General features: G+C 41.7%; 1 protein-coding gene across 3 annotated transcripts in view; it reads right to left on the reverse strand.

Moving 5' to 3' along the window:
- The window catches only part of utp20 (UTP20 small subunit processome component), a 114907-nt gene that overhangs the window by 36219 nt on the left and 59727 nt on the right, over window positions 1-18961 (reverse strand). For 2 of the 3 annotated variants that reach the window (XM_043709795.2, XM_043709793.2), the window contains exons 33-42: window positions 17483-17626; window positions 14115-14168; window positions 13861-14013; window positions 12537-12692; window positions 11495-11632; window positions 9090-9227; window positions 5619-5758; window positions 4610-4698; window positions 745-1022; window positions 285-424 (exon numbers count right to left, since the gene is read on the reverse strand). In XM_043709795.2, coding sequence (XP_043565730.2) covers window positions 285-424; window positions 745-1022; window positions 4610-4698; window positions 5619-5758; window positions 9090-9227; window positions 11495-11632; window positions 12537-12692; window positions 13861-14013; window positions 14115-14168; window positions 17483-17626 — 1430 coding nt within the window. The remainder of the gene's footprint in view (window positions 1-284; window positions 425-744; window positions 1023-4609; window positions 4699-5618; window positions 5759-9089; window positions 9228-11494; window positions 11633-12536; window positions 12693-13860; window positions 14014-14114; window positions 14169-17482; window positions 17627-18961) is intronic. The other variant, XM_043709794.2, reaches the window with a different exon arrangement.

Here is an 18961-nt window from a genome sequence, read left to right on the forward strand (position 1 = left end):
AGACTAGGTTTTAGTTTCACGTGTCATCTGACGATGTACCTCTGACAGCACAGCACCTACTGCACTGGAGTGTCAGGGGATGAGTTTACACCCAAATCCCAGACTAGGACTTGAACATTGTGAATCAGAAGTGAGAACGCTACCAACTGAGACACGGCTGACTCAAGACAGAGAGGAAAAACAAACCCATAAAATGCAGAAATAACCACTTTACTGAATAGACAAGACCCCTCGTAATCCCACAGTGAATACAACGGTTCTCAGTCACTGCTGTACTGCAATACCTTGGTAAATTGGAGTCCATGGTTTCCTTGGGAAGAGTCTGCATCAGTTTAACCATCGTAAAAGCCAGCGGAATACGCACCAACTCCTCATCATTGACTATTTTTGATCTCACCAACTTGTGTTGCTCATCTCTTTGCACCTGTTTACAATGAAATAAACTCGAGTGATGGAGGAGTTAGGTGGAGGGGGCTCGAGGGAGAGGGGCAAGAATGAGTGGGAATGAGATAGATAGTGTAGAGGGGGGAGAGAAAGCAGGGAAAGAGAGATATTAATGACAACAGGAGAAGAGGGGTGAGGGTAGGTTTAGGGAAAACAGAGAGGGGATGAAAAGGGGGCTTGGAATGAGGAGAGGGGAGAAGGACAGAGACAAGTGAGAAAGGGGAAAAGTTAGACAGTGACACGTAGAGATGGGTAAAGAGTGAGAGAATGCAAGTTTATCGGAGGGTTTCACCTACAGACCTTTGCAGTTAAGCATTTCTGCAGCTTAGGCAGGATGCTGTTGGTGACAGTCATTTGGATGTGTTCAATCAGATTTTGCAGCTCCTTGTTGTTTTTGGGTTCAGGGGTCACAGGCTTCTTCATCTGCTTCACTGGGACATCTTCTCCCATTGTACCTTCATCACACACTGTGTTACCTTCATTTAATGTTTCTGCAGATTCTTCCTTCTCTTCATCGACATCACCTTCCAATTCCATGGCTTCAGCCACATTTTCCTCATCTCCTTTCTCCATATCTACTGGATACAGTGAGATTATCAATGGTCAACACAGGTTGAAGGGTGCAGTCAACAAAAAAAAACCTATGCGGTTGTCGGGTCAACTTAACAACCAGCTTACAAAACTACAACAGCATTACCTGGACTGCAAGACAACACAATGAATCAAAATCAGAGTGATCTGCCATTCTGTCCATCTGTCTGTTGTTTATTTCCACATGAACCTTCTCCCACGCAGATTAATTCAATCCCATCAACGCATTCTTCTAAACCTTTGCCCCTCTTCATCTTTTTCACTTTCAATCCATCTCTGCTATCGACTCAGCCACACACAGTTGTAGCAACAGTGAGGGAAAACTAGTCCAAGTTCCGACAAAGAGAAAGGGGGAGCATCTCGAAACAATAATTTGGGAGTAAAGTTAGAGTCAGATGGACAAATTCAAGGTAATTAAGGAAACGTAGTCTGGATTTGTTAAGGAAAAACAGTGTTCAACTAATCTGCTGGAGAGTTTTGATGAGGTAATTGATTAGGTGACAGGAAACAGTCAAGATGGAGGAAGGCTTGTGGCGGAGATCCCAGGAGGCAATATTGAGACTCTATTAATAAACTCAGGGTATAGTGTGCATCATTAACCCCTATTAATAAACCCAGGGTATAGTGTACATCATTAACCCCTATTAATAAACCCAGGGTATCGTGTGCATCATTAACCCCTATTAATAAACCCAGGGCATAGTGTGCATCATTAACCCCGATTAATAAACCCAGGGTGTAGTGTGCATCATTAACACCTATTAATAAACCCAGGGCATAGTGTGGATCATTAACACCTATTAATAAACCCAGGGTATAGTGTGCATCATTAACCTCTAATAATAAACTCAGGGCATAGTGTGCATCATTAACCCCGATTAATAAACCCAGGGTGTAGTGTGCATCATTAACACCTATTAATAAACCCAGGGCATAGTGTGGATCATTAACACCTATTAATAAACCCAGGGTATAGTGTGCATCATTAGCCTCTATTAATAAACCCAGGGTATAGTGTGCATCATTAACCCCTATTAATAAACCCAGGGTATAGTGTACATCATTAACCCCTATTAATAAACCTACGGTATAGTGTACATCATTAACCTCTATTAATAAACCTAGGGTATAGTGTGCATCATTAGCCCCTATTAATAAACCCAGGGTATAGTGTACATCATTAACCCCTATTAATAAACCTACGGTATAGTGTGCATCATTAACCCCTATTAATAAACCTAGGGTATAGTGTGCATCATTAGCCCCTATTAATAAACCCAGGGTATAGTGTACATCATTAACCCCTATTAATAAACCTAGGGTATAGTGTGCATCATTAACCCCTATTAATAAACCTAGGGTATAGTGTGCATCATTAACCCCCATTAATAAACGCAGGGTATAGAGTGCATCATTAACCCCTATTAATAAACCCAGGGCATAGTGTTCATCATTAACCCCCATTAATAAACCCAGGGTATAGAGTGCATCATTAACCCCTATTAATAAACCCAGGGTATAGTGTACATCATTAACCCCTATTAATAAACCTAGGGTATAGTGTGCATCATTAGCCCCTATTAATAAACCCAGGGTATAGTGTACATCATTAACCCCTATTAATAAACCTAGGGTATAGTGTGCATCATTAACCCCCATTAATAAACGCAGGGTATAGAGTGCATCATTAACCCCTATTAATAAACCCAGGGTATAGTGTGCATCATTAGCCCCTATTAATAAACCCAGGGTATAGTGTGCATCATTAACCACCATTAATAAACCCAGGGTATAGTGTACATCATTAGCCCCTATTAATAAACCTAGGGTATAGTGTGCATCATTAACCCCTATTAATAAACCCAGGGTATAGTGTGCATCATTAACCACCATTAATAAACCCAGGGTATAGTGTACATCATTAACCCCTATTAATAAACCTACGGTATAGTGTGCATCATTAACCCCTATTAATAAACCCAGGGTGTAGTGTGCATCATTAACCACCATTAATAAACCCAGGGTATAGTGTGCATCATTAACCCCTATTAATAAACCCAGGGTATAATGTGCATCATTAACAACCATTAATAAACCCAGGGTATAGTGTGCATCATTAACCCCTATTAATAAACCCAGGGTATAGTGTGCATCATTAACCCCTATTAATAAACCCAGGGTATAGAGTGCATCATTAACCCCTATTAATAAACGCAGGGCATAGAGTGCATCATTAACCCCTATTAATAAACCTAGGGTATAGTGTGCATCATTAACCCCTATTAATAAACCCAGGGTATAATGTGCATCATTAACCCCTATTAATAAACCCAGGGTATAGTGTGCATCATTAACCCCTATTAATAAACCCAGGGTATAATGTGCATCATTAACCACCATTAATAAACCCAGGGTATAGTGTACATCATTAACCCCTATTAATAAACCCAGGGTATAGTGTACACCATTTACCACTCTTTCAACCTGTCCTCCTATCCTCAATGACTTCTGTCCATTTACACCCAGGTTGCATTCGCTACAGAGTTGCAATCTTTATTTGATATTCTCTCTCCATGTTCTTCCTAGCAACCTACGAGTGACTCCACATTTCTCTGCTTTGAACTTCACCTGTCACTTCTCTGCCCATTTCATCGCCACATTTATATCCTCCAGAGATTTATCACGGACTCTGTGCACCATTGAGTTACATTAGCAAGATTCTTTGTGGATCTGCTCATCTCTAACTGATCTCAGGAACACATTCTTGAATATAACTGAGGGACTTGTTCATCCCCAGATCGGAATACAGTCCCATATAGGACAGGCCAGGTAAGGACAGTGGGTTTGTTTCAGTAGGTTTTTATAAGTCTAGTAGTATCATGGTCAGCATTACTGAGATTAACTTCTTTATGCATGGCTTGGAGTTTCAACCCTAATTTCCATCGAAATACTATTGCAGTCCAGGCAGAATTGAGTGCAAACTGTGCTTACAAATTACATAATTTTAAGGTCATGAATTACAGTTACCAGTTTCACTGGCGTTTGCACAATTTTTTGAATACTGGTTGTGAACAAGGCACCACACGGTCACCCCTTTGGGTTGAAATGACCAGGTTCTGCCATTTGCTGCAGTTCGGAGAAGTTTATCACCTTTCACCCAGAATCATCACAACTAGCATTCATGACAACTTACACTGACAGGGCAGTCAAGTGAAGTGTGGACCAGGTCTATTGTTCCTGCTAGTGCTGCAAGTACTTTATTTTCATCTGATCTGCCCTGCCCTGCTCTGCTTATCAACCAACTAGCTGAAGAATGGCTGAGTGTTCGACAGTCCCACTCCTCAATGTGAATTAGGTGGGTACCCTGTTCCAGCCACCAATCGATTACATTCGCCCACGAGAGATTTTCCCTGCAGGTACACAAACATGCATGCCGACTCGCATGGAATGTGACAGAGTAATAAGAGCAGAAAGGGGATGTGCTCGTCCAATAGTGCAATATGCAGCTCAAGTGTGGCACCACGTGTACTCTTTGCAGGAACTCCATCCTAAAAGGCAGAGTTTAGGCACGTACTTGCATTTTCAATTGCCTGAACAGCTTCAAACTCCTTCCGTAGGCTCTCTGGGTCAAAGTGAAAGGCTTGCAACACTGAGAGTAGCAAACTGTAGGAGAGCAAATAAACAAGACTAAGAACAGCAATATTTTAAAGATTCAAAAGCTAAACTGAAAATGATCAAGATTTAACATCCTTAGTTATGGGCAGTGTAGAGCACTGATGGAATTTCAATTCAGAGTGTCACACGTCTTTGGCAAAACATTGGAATGGACTAACATTTAGGACTGGAGTGGCCTCCAAACAGTTGTCTCTGAGTGGGATGCTCTTCAAAGGGTGGGTGCAGACTCGATGGGCTGAATGGCCTCTTTCTGCACTGCAGGGATTATAAGGTGGTGGTGAGCTGTCTTCTTAAACCGCTGCAGGCCTTGGGGTGTAAGGACACTCTCAGTGCTGTTGGAAGGAAGTTCCAGAATTTTGAACCAGTGACATCAAAGGAAAAGAGTTACATTTCCAAGTGAATAGCTTGGAGGGGAATGTGCAGACAGTGGTATTCTCATCATTTCTAGATGGTGGAGGGTGCAGGTTTGGAAGGTGCTGTCTAGAAAGCTGCTTCGACAATATATCATGTAGACAATACACACTGCTGCCACTGTGGAGGATGCAAACAGACAGCATGGTGGACTATCAATAGGCTGCTTTGTTCTGGATAGGATTTGGGATCTTGATTACTATTTTAAAAAGAATGAGCCTCAGATTGAGTGAGAGCTGGTGTGTTGTGAAAAAAAAAGTATTTATTGCAACATTTAAAAGACATCTGTTTGGGTATATGAATAGGAAGGGTTTGGAGGGATATGGGCCGGGTGCTGGCAGGCAGGACCAGATTAGGTTGGGATATCTGGTCGGCATGGACGAGTTGGACCAAAAGGTCTGTTTCCGTGCTGTATATCTCTATGACTCTAATTGAAGAATCGATCATTCATTAGCTTGCTGGCACAACCATCACTGCACACTATTCCACATACACACCTGACTGCAAGTTTCTGGTTGATCTGTCCAGTCTGCAGAATGTGAATATATCGTTTAAGGTAATAAATATATGGTGACCATGAGAGATGCTTGCAGGCAGCTCCAACAAGTTCCACAGATGCCGTGGTCATGTTCTCGTACTAGAGAATGTCATGGAAAGATAAGCAGAGCAGAGTAAAACAAAATTGAAACAAACCCATTTAAGCCAATTCACGTTTAGTTGAAAGTTACACTGAAGTTATATGTAGCCCTAGTCAAATCACATCCAGTGGAACCAGCCCACTTTCCTCTGGCTCTGTGATTGTTGATGCTCATCTCCAATTTCTTTCCCATTCTGATTAATGCTCACTCAACCGAAATGTTAACAGTATTTTTCTCTCTTTGCCAATGGCTGCTGTGTTTGCACCACATTCTGCCTGTACCTCAGGAGTGCCTGCATTCCATTCTGGGCACCTGAGCTCGAGAAGGAGGCACTGCCTTGAAAGGTGTGCAGTGCAGTTTTGCTGGAATTTAACACCAGGGGTGGAGTACAAAAGCAAAGAAGTCTTGTTACAACTGTACAGGATATCGGTGAGACCACACATAGAATACTGTATACACTCTTGATCTCCATACTTAAGGAGGGACATACCTCCAATGGAAGCAGCACAGAGAAGGCTGATTCCTGGGATGAAAAGGCTTGTCTTATGAAGAACAATTAAGCAGATTTGGCCTATACTCCTTGGAGTTCAGAAGAATGAGAGATAATCTTATCGCAATATATAACATTCTGAGGGGCCTTGAGAAAGTGAAAACTGAGAATGATTTTTCCAAGTCTAGAAGTAGGGTCACAGTTTAAAAATAAGGGATTTGTTTTCTCTCTGTTTCTCTGAGAGGGGTTTGTGTGGAATACACTTCCATGGAGGCTAGTGAAGAATGAGTCACTGAATACATTCAAGACTGAGTTGGATAGTTTTTTAATCAACAAAGGATACAATAGGAAAGTGAAGTTGAGACCATAACCAGATCAGCCGTGATCATTCTGAACACTGGAGCAAGCTTGATGAACTACATGACCTAATCCTGCTCCTGTTTATTTTATGTAGGAACACAGAAACTAAAGCAAGATCATTTGAGCTTGCTTCACCTTTCTATATGATCATGGCTGATCATCCAATTCAGCATGCTGCTCCCATTTTCTTCCCATTCCCTGTGATGTCTTTAAAATCTAAAAATGGATCTCTTTCTTGAATATGTTCATTCAGTGACCTGGCCTCCAAACTTCAGTGGTAGAGAATTCCACAGGAAAGTTTTCCTCATCTCAGTCTGAAATGGCACACCCTTTATCCTGAGACTGTGTCCCCAGTTCGAAACTCCGCAGCCAGGGAAAACATCTTCCCTACATTTAGACTGTCCAGCCCCATGTTCACCTGCAAACTCAACTTGTCTGAAACGCACTGAAGCCTCCTTCCATCCTCTTCACAGCTCACAATCTCACCAAGTTTTGTGCCATCATCATTGGGAATGTTGCATTGTTTCCATTATCCAAGTCATTGACATATATTGTGCACAACTGCGGCTCAAGTACTCTTGTGGTACTCCATTAGTCACTGAATGCCTATCACTCAGAAAAAGACCCTTTATTCCCACTCACTGTTTCTGTCTGTTAACTAATTATCAATCTATGTCAATATATATCATCCCCTAACCTATGAGTTTCAACTATGTTCTCTAAGTACTTATGAAGGACTTTATCAAAAGCCTTCTGAAAATCCAAATACACCACAACCACTGGGCTTCCCTGATCAATTCAGAGTTACACCCTCAAAAAACCTCCAGTAGATTAGTTGAGCATGACTTGCCTTTCATAAACTCATATTGGCTTTGTCTAATCCAGTTCAAGCTTTCCAAATGTTCTGCTATCATGTCTTTTACAAAGGAACCTAACACTTTCCCCACTATCGATGTTAGGCTAACTGAAACGCAATTCTGTTTTCTCTCTTCCTCCCTTTTTAAAGAGTGGGGTTACATTTCCGACCCGCTAGTCTGTAGATTATCAGGCCCTGGTAATTTGTCAGCCTTCAACCCCATTAATTTCCCCAGAACCATTTCCTTATTAATCTTGATTTCCTTCAATACATGCCTCTCACTAAACTCTGCCCAAACATTTCTGGGAGGTTTTTTCTGCACTCTTTTGTGAAGACAGAACCAAAGTATGTGCTCAATTTATCTACCATTTCCTTGCTCACCTTTATAATTTCTCCAATAAGGGGTGACTGTAAGAGACCTACACTTGTCTTTACTAATGTTTTCTCTTCACATTTTTATATCAGCTTTTATAGTCAGTTCCTATGTTCCTTGAAATTCTCCTCAAGCCTATTTTCCCCTTTTTGATCAAACGTTTCACTCTCTTTTCCTCAATTCTAAATGCTCTCCATCCTCAGGTCTGGAGCTTTATCTGGGTGTTTTATATGTCTCCTCTCTGAATCTAATATTATTCCCAATTCCTTTTGTAACTCATGGTTGCCCCAACTTTCCTCTATAATAATTTTAGGGCCTGAGCACTTTCTCCCATTTCCTTAACCCAACTTCCACACACCAGGCCTTGTCATCACATGGGCTGCTAACACAAACAACCTACTGCCAGCGACTAATGGTCCTCATTAGCAGCTAGTCATTCTCTCAGGCTGACCATTACCCATTTCTTTGTCTGCCCGACTGTTTTTCTCTCTCTCTCTGGGACCTATCATTTAGGCATACATATCAACTTTTTCCTAGCTACCATCAGGTCAGAAGAAGGGTCACTGAGCCAGAAACATTAATTCTCCAGCAACTTCTGATTTTGTTAGGAATGAACAATTGTTCATACACACATTCTTTAAATATGAACCAGTGCCTACCCACCAGCCATCTGTTTAGTTAGGTGCCCCAATCTATCTTTACCAATTCACGCTTCATACTCTCACAGGTCCCTTTATTTAGATCCAGATGATCATAAGAACAATGGGGCTGAAAAGGTTAAATGAAGGGAGTTTGAATTGACTTAGTTCCTCCCAAAAGGATCAGACAGAGATGTTTAAAAATAATAAATTCATTCATATGACGTGGCATTGCTGGGCTGGGCAAGCATTTATTGTCCATACCTAACCATTCTCAGGAAGGTGATGAGGAATTGCCTTCGTCAAACACTGCAGACAATTTGGTGTTGACACACACATACAATGCCGTTTAGGAGGGAATTCCAGGTTTTTGACTCAGTGACACTGAAGAATGGCGAGATATTTCCAAGTCAGGATGGTGAGTGGCTTGGAGGGGAACTTGCAGATGATGGTGTTCCCACTTACCAGCTGTTCGTCAAACCAGTGTCCTCAAAACATTAACCTGGTCCTCTGAATTACTAGTGACATTACTACGCCTTGGTCTCGGCAGCATGACTGACCAGGTTCCAATCAGCTTCTTCAAGTCCCAATGTTTTATAAACGTAGTTCTTACCTTCAGCATGTTCTCATTGAACAGTGTTGAAGTAGCAAATGGCAGGATGTAATTCACCAAAGATTTTGAGGATAACGTAATCTTTTTCTCATCAAGATGCTTTGCTAGTTTTTTCAGAGCACGAGCTCTCCTGTGGATCTGAATACCAAACAGAAAAAGACTTGCATTTATATAGATCCTTTCATGATCAATAGACATCCCACACGCTTACAGCCGATTAAATATTTGTGAAGCATGGTCATTATGCATTGTGTGGATAATGTGACAGTCAATTTGCTCAAAGGAAGCTCCCACAAATGGTAATCTGATCATGAAGAGATAATCTATTTCTGTGAAGTTGATTAGCCAGGACTTCAGGGATAACCCTCTCACCTGCTTAGAAACAATGCCACGGGATTTTCCACACCAAGATAGAGCATCACCTCTAACACTACAGTACTCCCTTTTACACTGCAGAATCAGTTTTGCTTTGGGTGCTCAAAATCTGGATTGGGACTCAAACTAAGAACCCTGAATCTGAGGTGAGAATATGACCCACTGAAACATAACTGACAGAAGGAAAGAAATATCACCAGGTGAGCCTATACTTTGCCAAATCCTGCTCATTGTAAACTCAAATGGTATTAGCTGATAAGATGGCACCTAGAACCTTGTTTTGCTGTTTGATGTGATCTTGGTAACATCATGATCGTTGTCCTCTGAACATTAAAAACCAGTCGTATTGGCACATAACTGAGATGACACCCAGGCAACAAGTTCCCCTTTCCTGAAGGATATTAGTGATGCAGTTGGATCTTAGAATATAATATAAGAACACAAGAAACTGGAACAAAAATAAGTTGTTAAGTCTCTCATATAGCTGATCTGATCATAGCCATATATCTATCCTCCAGTTCCAACCACATCCTCAATAATCCTCAATTCCCTTTCAGATTGCAACTCTGACAAATTCAGTTTTGAGTATAATCAATGATCATCCCTCGCTGCACTATGGGGGAGGGAATTCTGCAGATTCAGGACCCTCTGAGGGAAGACATTGCTCATTTCCATCATGAACTTTTACATTGGGCCTCCTAGTTCTGGATTACTCCATGATTCACTCAGCACCCACCTCCTTCTGAACTCCAATGAATATAGGCTCAGTGGGCGTAACTTTTCCTCAATCACCCAAGCAATCAGGAAAGTGAACCTTCTCTGAACTGTGTCCAATAGAAATAAATCCAGCATATATAAGAATAACAGGACCAATTGCCGATGCTATTTTATGAAAATCCAGAAGCTCCATGATCATTTTATCAGGTAGCAATAAGACAGCTTTAGTATGTGTGTACACACACACACACACACACACGTGCTGTAATCCGGCCCAATGATTGAGACAGAGACACTGTCAACCATTCAGATTAGATTGGATAGGTAAATGATGAGAAAAGGGGATTGAAAGCTTGTGCAAAGAGAAAGAAAGGTGGGAGCAGAAGGTTTTGTTTGGGGTAAATGACATCATTGCGTGGCTGGGGTGAATGGCCTTCTTCCCTACTATAGCTTCCTTGTGTTTCCACTTAACTTTCCCTTTATGGGATTTGAACAGTAAATTGCTTAAGTTGCTGGAGCACTACTAGAACACTAAACAGCTGTCCCTCGGTTGTTAGTAGCAGACATTAGAGGGCAAAATAATAGTATCCATCTTTGGGCCATCAGTCCTCCCTCTCTATCTCTACATTTTTTACATATATATTATATATATCACACATACGCACATATACAGGGGTACATACAAATGTATGGGATTTGGTGAATGTATCTCTTAGGAAATGGTCAAGTCATCACTTAACAACTGCAACATTAACTTGAAGTGAAGAAGTCCACAGTTAGTTAATATCAGAGTTAAATATTTCACTTATTGTCACTATTTCACTTTCTGCTTGTTGCTGTGCAGCGTAACAAACCTCTCGAGAGAAATGTGCAACTTCAAACAGGATTCTTGTAATTTAAGTCTGGAAATTGTTAAGCTTACTTCTATTTAGAACATTCACCATTTCACATTCAATTTTTACCCATTTCAATACTGCAAGAGGTGAGATTTTTACAGATACATTAAGCATTGACTATGTAAAGTCACAGAGTCAAATGCTAGAGTTCTTAGGAACTGCAATATTCATACTAACATAAAGGTCAATTGATGAAAGGCAAGTTTAACGAAATACCTGCTGCCCAGGCACACCTCTCAATTTATTTTAATTGCCATTATCATTCCAACTATTTAACCTCAATGCCCAGGTAATTTAAAAACACAGCTAATTTTCAGTTATTTAATTTAATTCTCAACCACAATAAAGACCCCATTCTTGGGTGGATTTTACTGCCAATTTCTGAATGTATAAAAATAAATGGTCTGTATTACCCACCTGTATATGCTTCATATTCTCGAAGAAGTCCATATCCGGATCGTGGTCTGTTAGCTGCACCAGGTCCTGGAATTCTGGTCTTTGGGGGAATGTCCGGATCAAGCAGCAAAGTAGCGTTGTGTATTCCTGTTGAACACTCTGCAATAAACCAAACAGAAATGGAGCAAGGGAAGCAGGCTTAAAATGGAGCAAAGTGAATTCAGCACAACGGTGGTGTAATTCTGTCAAAATACACACATGTAGGTACAGGAGGTCATTCAGCCCCTTTCTGACCTTGTTCTGACCTTTCAATTAGGTAATAACTGAGCTGTATGCATCAGAGTCTATTCATCTTGGCTCCAGAATCTTAATGTCCCTTTCGATAAATCGTGGATCAATAAAGTTGATAAAGATACAGTTCTTCTTTAAAATATTCATTTAGACTCAGAGTTATACAGCCAGAAACAGACCCTTCGGTCCAACCAATTTGCGCCACATGTAATCCTAAAATAAACTAATCCCACCAGCCTGCTCCTGGCTCCTGTCCCTCCAAACCTTTCCTGTTCATGTAAACATCCAAATGTCTTTTAAACATTGTAATTAAACATCTACTATTTCATCAGGAAGTTCATCCTATATGTGAACTACTTTGTGTAAAAAAATTTGCCTATTCTGTCTTTTTTAAATCTCTCTTCTTAAAAATGTACCCCCTAGTATTGAAATCCCTCATCCTAGGGAAAAGACAACTGCCTTCAATTCTATCTAAACCTGTCATTATTTTATAAACTTCTATCAGGTCACCTCTCAGGTCTGTGAATTTCCATGAGGGCGCAAGATCTAACAAAAGGCCATCAATCTGAACCACTAATTCAGATTCACTATTTATAGATGCTGCCAGGACTGGGTATTTCCAGTATCTTCAGATTTAATTTTAATCTATTCAGCAGCTGTTTCCTCTGTCATGCTGGAACAAGGGCCAGGAATCACTCATGTGAATAATGGGACACATCCGACGCTGTGGCCATAAAGCTCATGTTAGGTTACTCTCTTTATAATCTTTTACCTCAATCTTTGATTTGAGACAATTCCGTAAGGTCTCCAGTAAAGTGCGGTTGATTACTTCCTTGTATTCGTCCTCTGAGCAGTCAACAGAAGCCACTCTTCGGATAATCTCAGTCAAGCAAAGTGTCGCGCTGTCACTAAGAGTCATCTCCCCCAACTAGAAGAAAAATTAGAGGCAAATAGTTGTCATCCACATTGTTGTAGAACCAGTTAGTACTGTCTTACTTATGTACAAATAGGGCACATTGGAGTTGAGGGTGTTGCTGATGTTCCTGGCTTTTGTGTCTGGAGAATGTTCGATGATTTGAATGGAGGAGAGTTTGGCTGCAAAGAAAACAGCTCAAAGTTTTTGACAAGCACAGCTGACCGTTAAATCCCAGCTCAAACTGCTGATCAGGTCAATCAGATTTCCCTGCTCTTCACGAGCTAGCTAAAACGAGGAAAAACATCATTTCTAATGCTCAAACTCTCAAGTATGTGGTGGTTTTGTGAACATTGGATGGAGTTTAGTGACTTAATTGCTCAAAGCACTGTAACATGTACAGTTCATGACCATGTACTTCCCTGGAACATAATCAAACATAATTCAACACTGAGTTACATTAGGAGTTATTAGACAAATGACCAAAGGCTTGGTTAAAAAGGGAGGCATTAAAGATCATCTAAGGGGAAAAGCAAGGTGCAAGGAGGAAATTTCCACAGTTTGGGGGTTCAGGCAACTGAAGGCATGGACCGTGATAAATCAGAGGTTAAAGAGATTAGAGTTGGAGGAGTACAGATTAGATTAGATTAGATTACTTACAGTGTGGAAACAGGCCCTTCGGTCCAACAAGTCCACACCGACCCGCCGAAGCGCATCCCACCCATACCCCTACATTTACCCCTTACCTAACACTACAGGCAATTTAGCATGGCCAATTCACCTGACCTGCACATCTTTGGACTGTGGGAGGAAACCGGAGCACCCGGAGGAAACACACGCAGACACGGGGAGAACGTGCAAACTCCACACAGTCAGTCGCCGGAGGCGGGAATTGAACCCGGATCTCTGGCGCTATGAGGCAGCAGTGCTAACCACTGTGCCACCGTGCCGCCCACGGAGATATCTCAGAGGGTAATAGAGGTGGAGGAGATTACAAAGACAGAGGAAGGCAACACCTTGGAAAATGAGAACTTAAACATCACTGAGTTATTTTTGCATTTTCCATGTTATAGAAAAATTTATTGCATAAATTTACTCAACGGATTTATGAACTTCAAGCTTCTGGCTTTGTGTAATGAAGAATGTGTCTAAGTGAATGTGTGTTGGGAGGGTCTATACTAACCCGAATGGAATGGAAGCAGTTGTGCATGACTGCAATCAGATACTCCATATCCAATGTTCCCATCTCTCGGATACATTTAGTGGTAAGTTGGAATGCAGACAGGCGCTCATCAAAATCAATGTCATCAAGATGTTGTCGATCAAAGGCATTTAACTGAAACAAAAAGTGATTAGGTTGGAACTAGGAAGTGTGCATAAAGAAACATAAGCTTTCTGCTAACTAGTGAAGAAAGTTTGGGGTAAACTTCATCTTACCTTAGTGACAATTTCTGTAATGTACACCAGTCTGCTGTCCAGATCAGCCAAGGTCTTTGTTTAAAATAAAGAAAAGGCAATAAACAAATAAAATAAAGTACAACAGAGTTAGTAATTTTACATATAATCAGGCAAATTCTCAGTGCAAAATGAGATTCAGCATAATCTGAAATGCTGTGGAAGAGGAAAAGACAATTCGGCCTTTTAAGGTAATTTGGCCATTTAATTTTATATCATAACCAGTCTGCGTCTTTGATCATTCTCTATTCCCTAACCCCAATACTCTCATTCAACAAATAAGTATAAATTTTAGGCTTAAAATTGCCCATTTTTATCTCCAACCTCAACAGTTTTTTTTTGAGGTGGTGAGGGATCCCTCAAGTTTCCACTACCCGTTAAGTGAGAAAGTGCTTCCCCCCCTTTGGGGCAGCTCAGTGGTTAGCACTGCTGCCTCACAGCACCAGGGTCCTGGGTTCGATTCCAGCCTTGGGTGACTGTCTTGTGTGGAGTTTGCACATTCTCCCAGTGTCTGTCTGGGTTTCCTCCGGGTGCTCCAGTTTCCTCCCACAGGCCAAGGATGTGCAGGTCAGGTGAACTGGCCATGCTAAATTGCCTGTAGTGTTATGTGCATTAGTCAGAGGGAAATGGGCGTGGCTGGGTTACTCTTCAGAGGGTCGGTGTGGACTAGTTGGGCCGAAGGGCCTGTTTCCACATTATAGGGAACCTAATCTAATCTAATCTAATTACTCCTGGGTCTAATTCTGTGGATAAGCAGGCTGAAGATCCCAAAGCCTGGATCTGACATCTAAATAGCGCACTCACTAAAAACAAGATTCAGCAAAACAAGATTATAAATGCCACAAAGTACTAAAAACTGCAGGAATAACTCTCTAAACACCTTTCAAACATCATTAATGAATAAGTATGGCAAATCTATGTTAAGCTGTCTTTCATCTTGGAACTTGAGATATTGAGTCCATTGGGACCAGTTATATAAATACAGAGGCTACAAGAGGAGGCCAGAGGCTAAGAATCCTGGAGCAAGTAACTCATTTCCTGACTCCCTCAGCCTGTCCACCATCTACAATGCACATGCCAAAGACAGTTCAGAGGATTATTAGATTGATACCTGGAATAAGCAGGTTGCCTTATGAGGAAAGACTGGACTGGCAGGGTTTGTTTTCTCTGGAGTTTAGAAGAGCAAGAGATAATTTGACTGAAGTTTATACAATCCTGAATGGCATTGACAAGGTAAATTGAAATGGATGTTTCTTCTTGTGGATAAGTGCAGAATTAAACAGACTCTTAAGGATCATCCTTTTAGGAGACAGAAGATAGGAAATTTTTTCTCTCAGAAGACACAGGCAGCAGATGCATGGGAATGCCACCTGTATGCCTACCTCCAAGCCACACAGTATCCTGACTTGCAACTACAGGTCGTTCTGCTATAACCCACATTTGAGGAGAAAGTGAGGTCTGCAGATGCTGGAGATCAGAGCTGAAAATGTGTTGCTGGAAAAGCGCAGCAGGTCAGGCAGCATCCAGGGAACAGGAGAATCCACGTTTCGGGCATAAGCCCTTCTTCAAGAATGAGGAAACCCAGACAGACAAACTTTCCTCATTCCTGAAGAAGGGCTTATGCCCGAAACGTCGATTCTCCTGTTCCCTGGATGCTGCCTGACCTGCTGCGCTTTTCCAGCAACACATTTTCAGCTATAACCCAAATTTTGTCAACATAAATTCAATGTAACACAATTGATGAATTAGGGACGCTGTTTCTAAAGTGTGAACTTTCAAAACGTGTGTTGGCTGTAATGTGATTACAATGCCAACATTTTAAGCACTGTTTCTAAAGCACAGGAATGCAACCGTCGCGTCATAGGAGAACTGACTGTACTTGTGAGGAAAAGGAGAGAGTGGATGGTGTTTCGGATAGAATCAATGCGCAAGGTTATGGAAAAAAAGCAGGAGATTGGCATGAGCTAATGATGCCAGTTTTGAAGAGATGGTGCAGACAAGATGAGCCAAGTGGGTCTCCTTCTGCGCCAAAACATTTCTGTGGTTTCATTATCAACACCAAAGTGAAGTTGTTTCCCTTCCCGTTTAGCAAGCCGGGTCCTGAACAAAATGGAGCTGGAGGCCTGACACACGCCAATCGCACTCCCACATCAGATCGAGAGCACAGACTGCAACATCACAGCCCGAGCCACTCCTGGGACACTGTGGACAACAAATGCCTGGGGACTCCACTGCAAAGGGTAACTGGCAATTGTCTAATCTCAATAATATCGGGGTTTCAGCTTCAGACTTTTGTATACCTCATCCAGAAATAACTAATTTACCAAGCGGGAAAATGAGTGGTTAGGAAGCATCTGTGAGGGAAAGCAGTCTACATTTGAGTCCAGAACAGATACTGTCAGACCTGTTGAGCATCTCCAGCTAATTCTGCTTTTGCTTCAGATGTCTAACATCCACAGTTGTTTTCTCCTTTGCAGTATGAATGGTGATTCTTTAATCTGTTCATTCTTTATTACTCAACATAACAACATCAAACCTAATCCATTTCAATTTCCGCATTAATTGGAATTGCGTACCTAGTTTCACGAGCAGGTGAACTGTTACCACTGAGTGATCAAACAGCACTGACAACCTGAAAGCAGCTGCACAGCCTAGACCCAACATCGGCTCAGAGCTCTGCCCATGGATTTCCTCCCTACGTGAATGTTATTACCTTAACAGGAAGCAGTATTGTTTACTCTGAGCAGGAGAGGAGAAAGAACATAATACACAAAGCTGTCTGACAAAACCATTGAGTAATTACAATGAGGAAGAGACAGAGAGGGGGAGAAGGCAAGAGGAGAGAGTGAGTGACATTTAAGAAAAAAGATGCAGCTAGTTTTTGACACAGTAAGATCCCATAAACAGCAATTCAATATCACTAGATAAAGAGCGTTTTGTTTTCGAAAAGTGACAACTGTTGACTGATCATTATTGGCCAGCACATCTACCTACTTTTCTTCGGGATAGTGACCATGGGATCTTCTACATGCACCCAAGCAAACAGCCTGGGTCCTAGTTTAACACCTCATCTGAAAGAGGCAGTATTTCTGACTGTGCAGCTCTCCCTCAGCAATGCAGAGTTAACCTGGATTTAGTGCTCAAGTGTCTAGAGGGGAACTTGAGCCATGGTCTTTGACCTCAAGGAGGGCATACCCTCCAAGACATAACTGATACCTAAGCAGTTCGGAATATAGACAAGGTTAGAAAAGCAAAACAACACAAAGTCAACTTTTCTGAAGCAATGGAGAAACAACTTTGAAAAACAAACAATCATCCAGATCCATTACTTAGTTGTTGTGTAACTATACCTGGAAGATGGAGCAGAGGGTCTGCCGAGACAGCCTGTTTTGAATGACAGAGAAAAGGGCAGCCAGTGGCTTGATGAACGTGGCGGGCTCAGAGCAGTGCTGCAGGAGGTTCTGAATGGTTTTCAGGATGTCAATCTCAGTATCCTTTGGGAAGTGCAGAAAATGATGAGACTCTATATTTTTCTACTCCATGAGGAGGTTTGTGACATACAACTCACATTTTACTGTACCCCATTCCCCTGGTCAATCACCTGGAGCTGATGGTTCTCAGCCAGATATCACAATGAAAATATTTATCACCAGTAGCTGGTCCAATGTAAGAAATCAGAACCAAATGCTTGCCAATGCAATGGTACAAAAGCTTCCAGCTAACACTATCTGGTTGTCTGGGAGACTGGCCCCATTTATCAATAACTGGTTACAGAAATCCTATCCATTCCAAACCAGTTACAAATCTGCTCCTTGGATGCTGCCTGACCTGCTGCGCTTTTCCAGCAACACATTTTTCAGTTACAAATCGCGCCACCAATTCAGAGAATCAAACACAATCAGATGCCATTCAACCCACCAAGAGCTATCAAAGTTGCCCCACCTCCTTGCTCTCTTCCCACTGCTGTTGGAAATCTTTTCTTTTCAAGTGTTTATCGAACTCTCTGTTGAAAGTCATTGCTGAATTTGCTTCCACTGTCTTCTAAGGCTGTCCATTCCTGATCATTTTAACTTAAAGCCCTATTTATTTTTTCAATACTCATCTTTCCTTTGGCTCATTTTCCAATCACATTAAAGCTGTATCTCCTGACCATACTGACATGTAGGCAAAAGATGGGGTACTGGGCTAATGGTCGGATACTTGGTAGTGTGGATGAGCAGAGGGATCTTGGTGTCCATGTACACAGATCTCTGAAAGTTGCCACCCAGGTAAATAGTGCGGTAATGAAGGCATATGGCGTACTGGCTTTTATTGGTAGAGGAATTGAGTTCTGGAGCCCTGAGGTCATGTTGCAGTTGTATAAGACTCTGGTGCGGCCGCATCTGGAGTATTGTGTGCAGTTTTGGTCGCCATACTATAGGAAGGATGTGGAGGCACTGGAACGGGTGCAGAGGAGGTTTATCAGGATGTTGCCTGGTATGGTAGAAAGATCGTATGAGGAAAGGCTGAGGCACTTGGGGTTGTTTTCATTGGAGAAAAGAAGGTTTAGGGGTGACTTGATAGAGGTATACAAGATGATTAGGGGTTTAGATAGGGTTGACCATGAGAACCTTTTTCCACGTATGGAGTCAGCTATTACGAGGGGGCATAGCTTTAAATTAAGGGGTGGTAGGTATAGGACAGATGGGGTAGATTCTTTACTCAGCGAGTCGTGAGTTCATGGAATGCCCTGCCAGTAGCAGTGATGGACTCTCCCTCTTTATGGGCATTTAAACGGGCTTTGGATAGACATATGGAGGATAGTGGGCTAGTGTAGGTTAGGTGGGCTT

The sequence above is a fragment of the Chiloscyllium plagiosum genome, unplaced genomic scaffold, assembly GCF_037043375.1.
Source record: "Chiloscyllium plagiosum isolate Xiang-an unplaced genomic scaffold, Cpla_swu_hap1 HiC_scaffold_19, whole genome shotgun sequence".
Taxonomy (NCBI): domain Eukaryota; kingdom Metazoa; phylum Chordata; class Chondrichthyes; order Orectolobiformes; family Hemiscylliidae; genus Chiloscyllium; species Chiloscyllium plagiosum.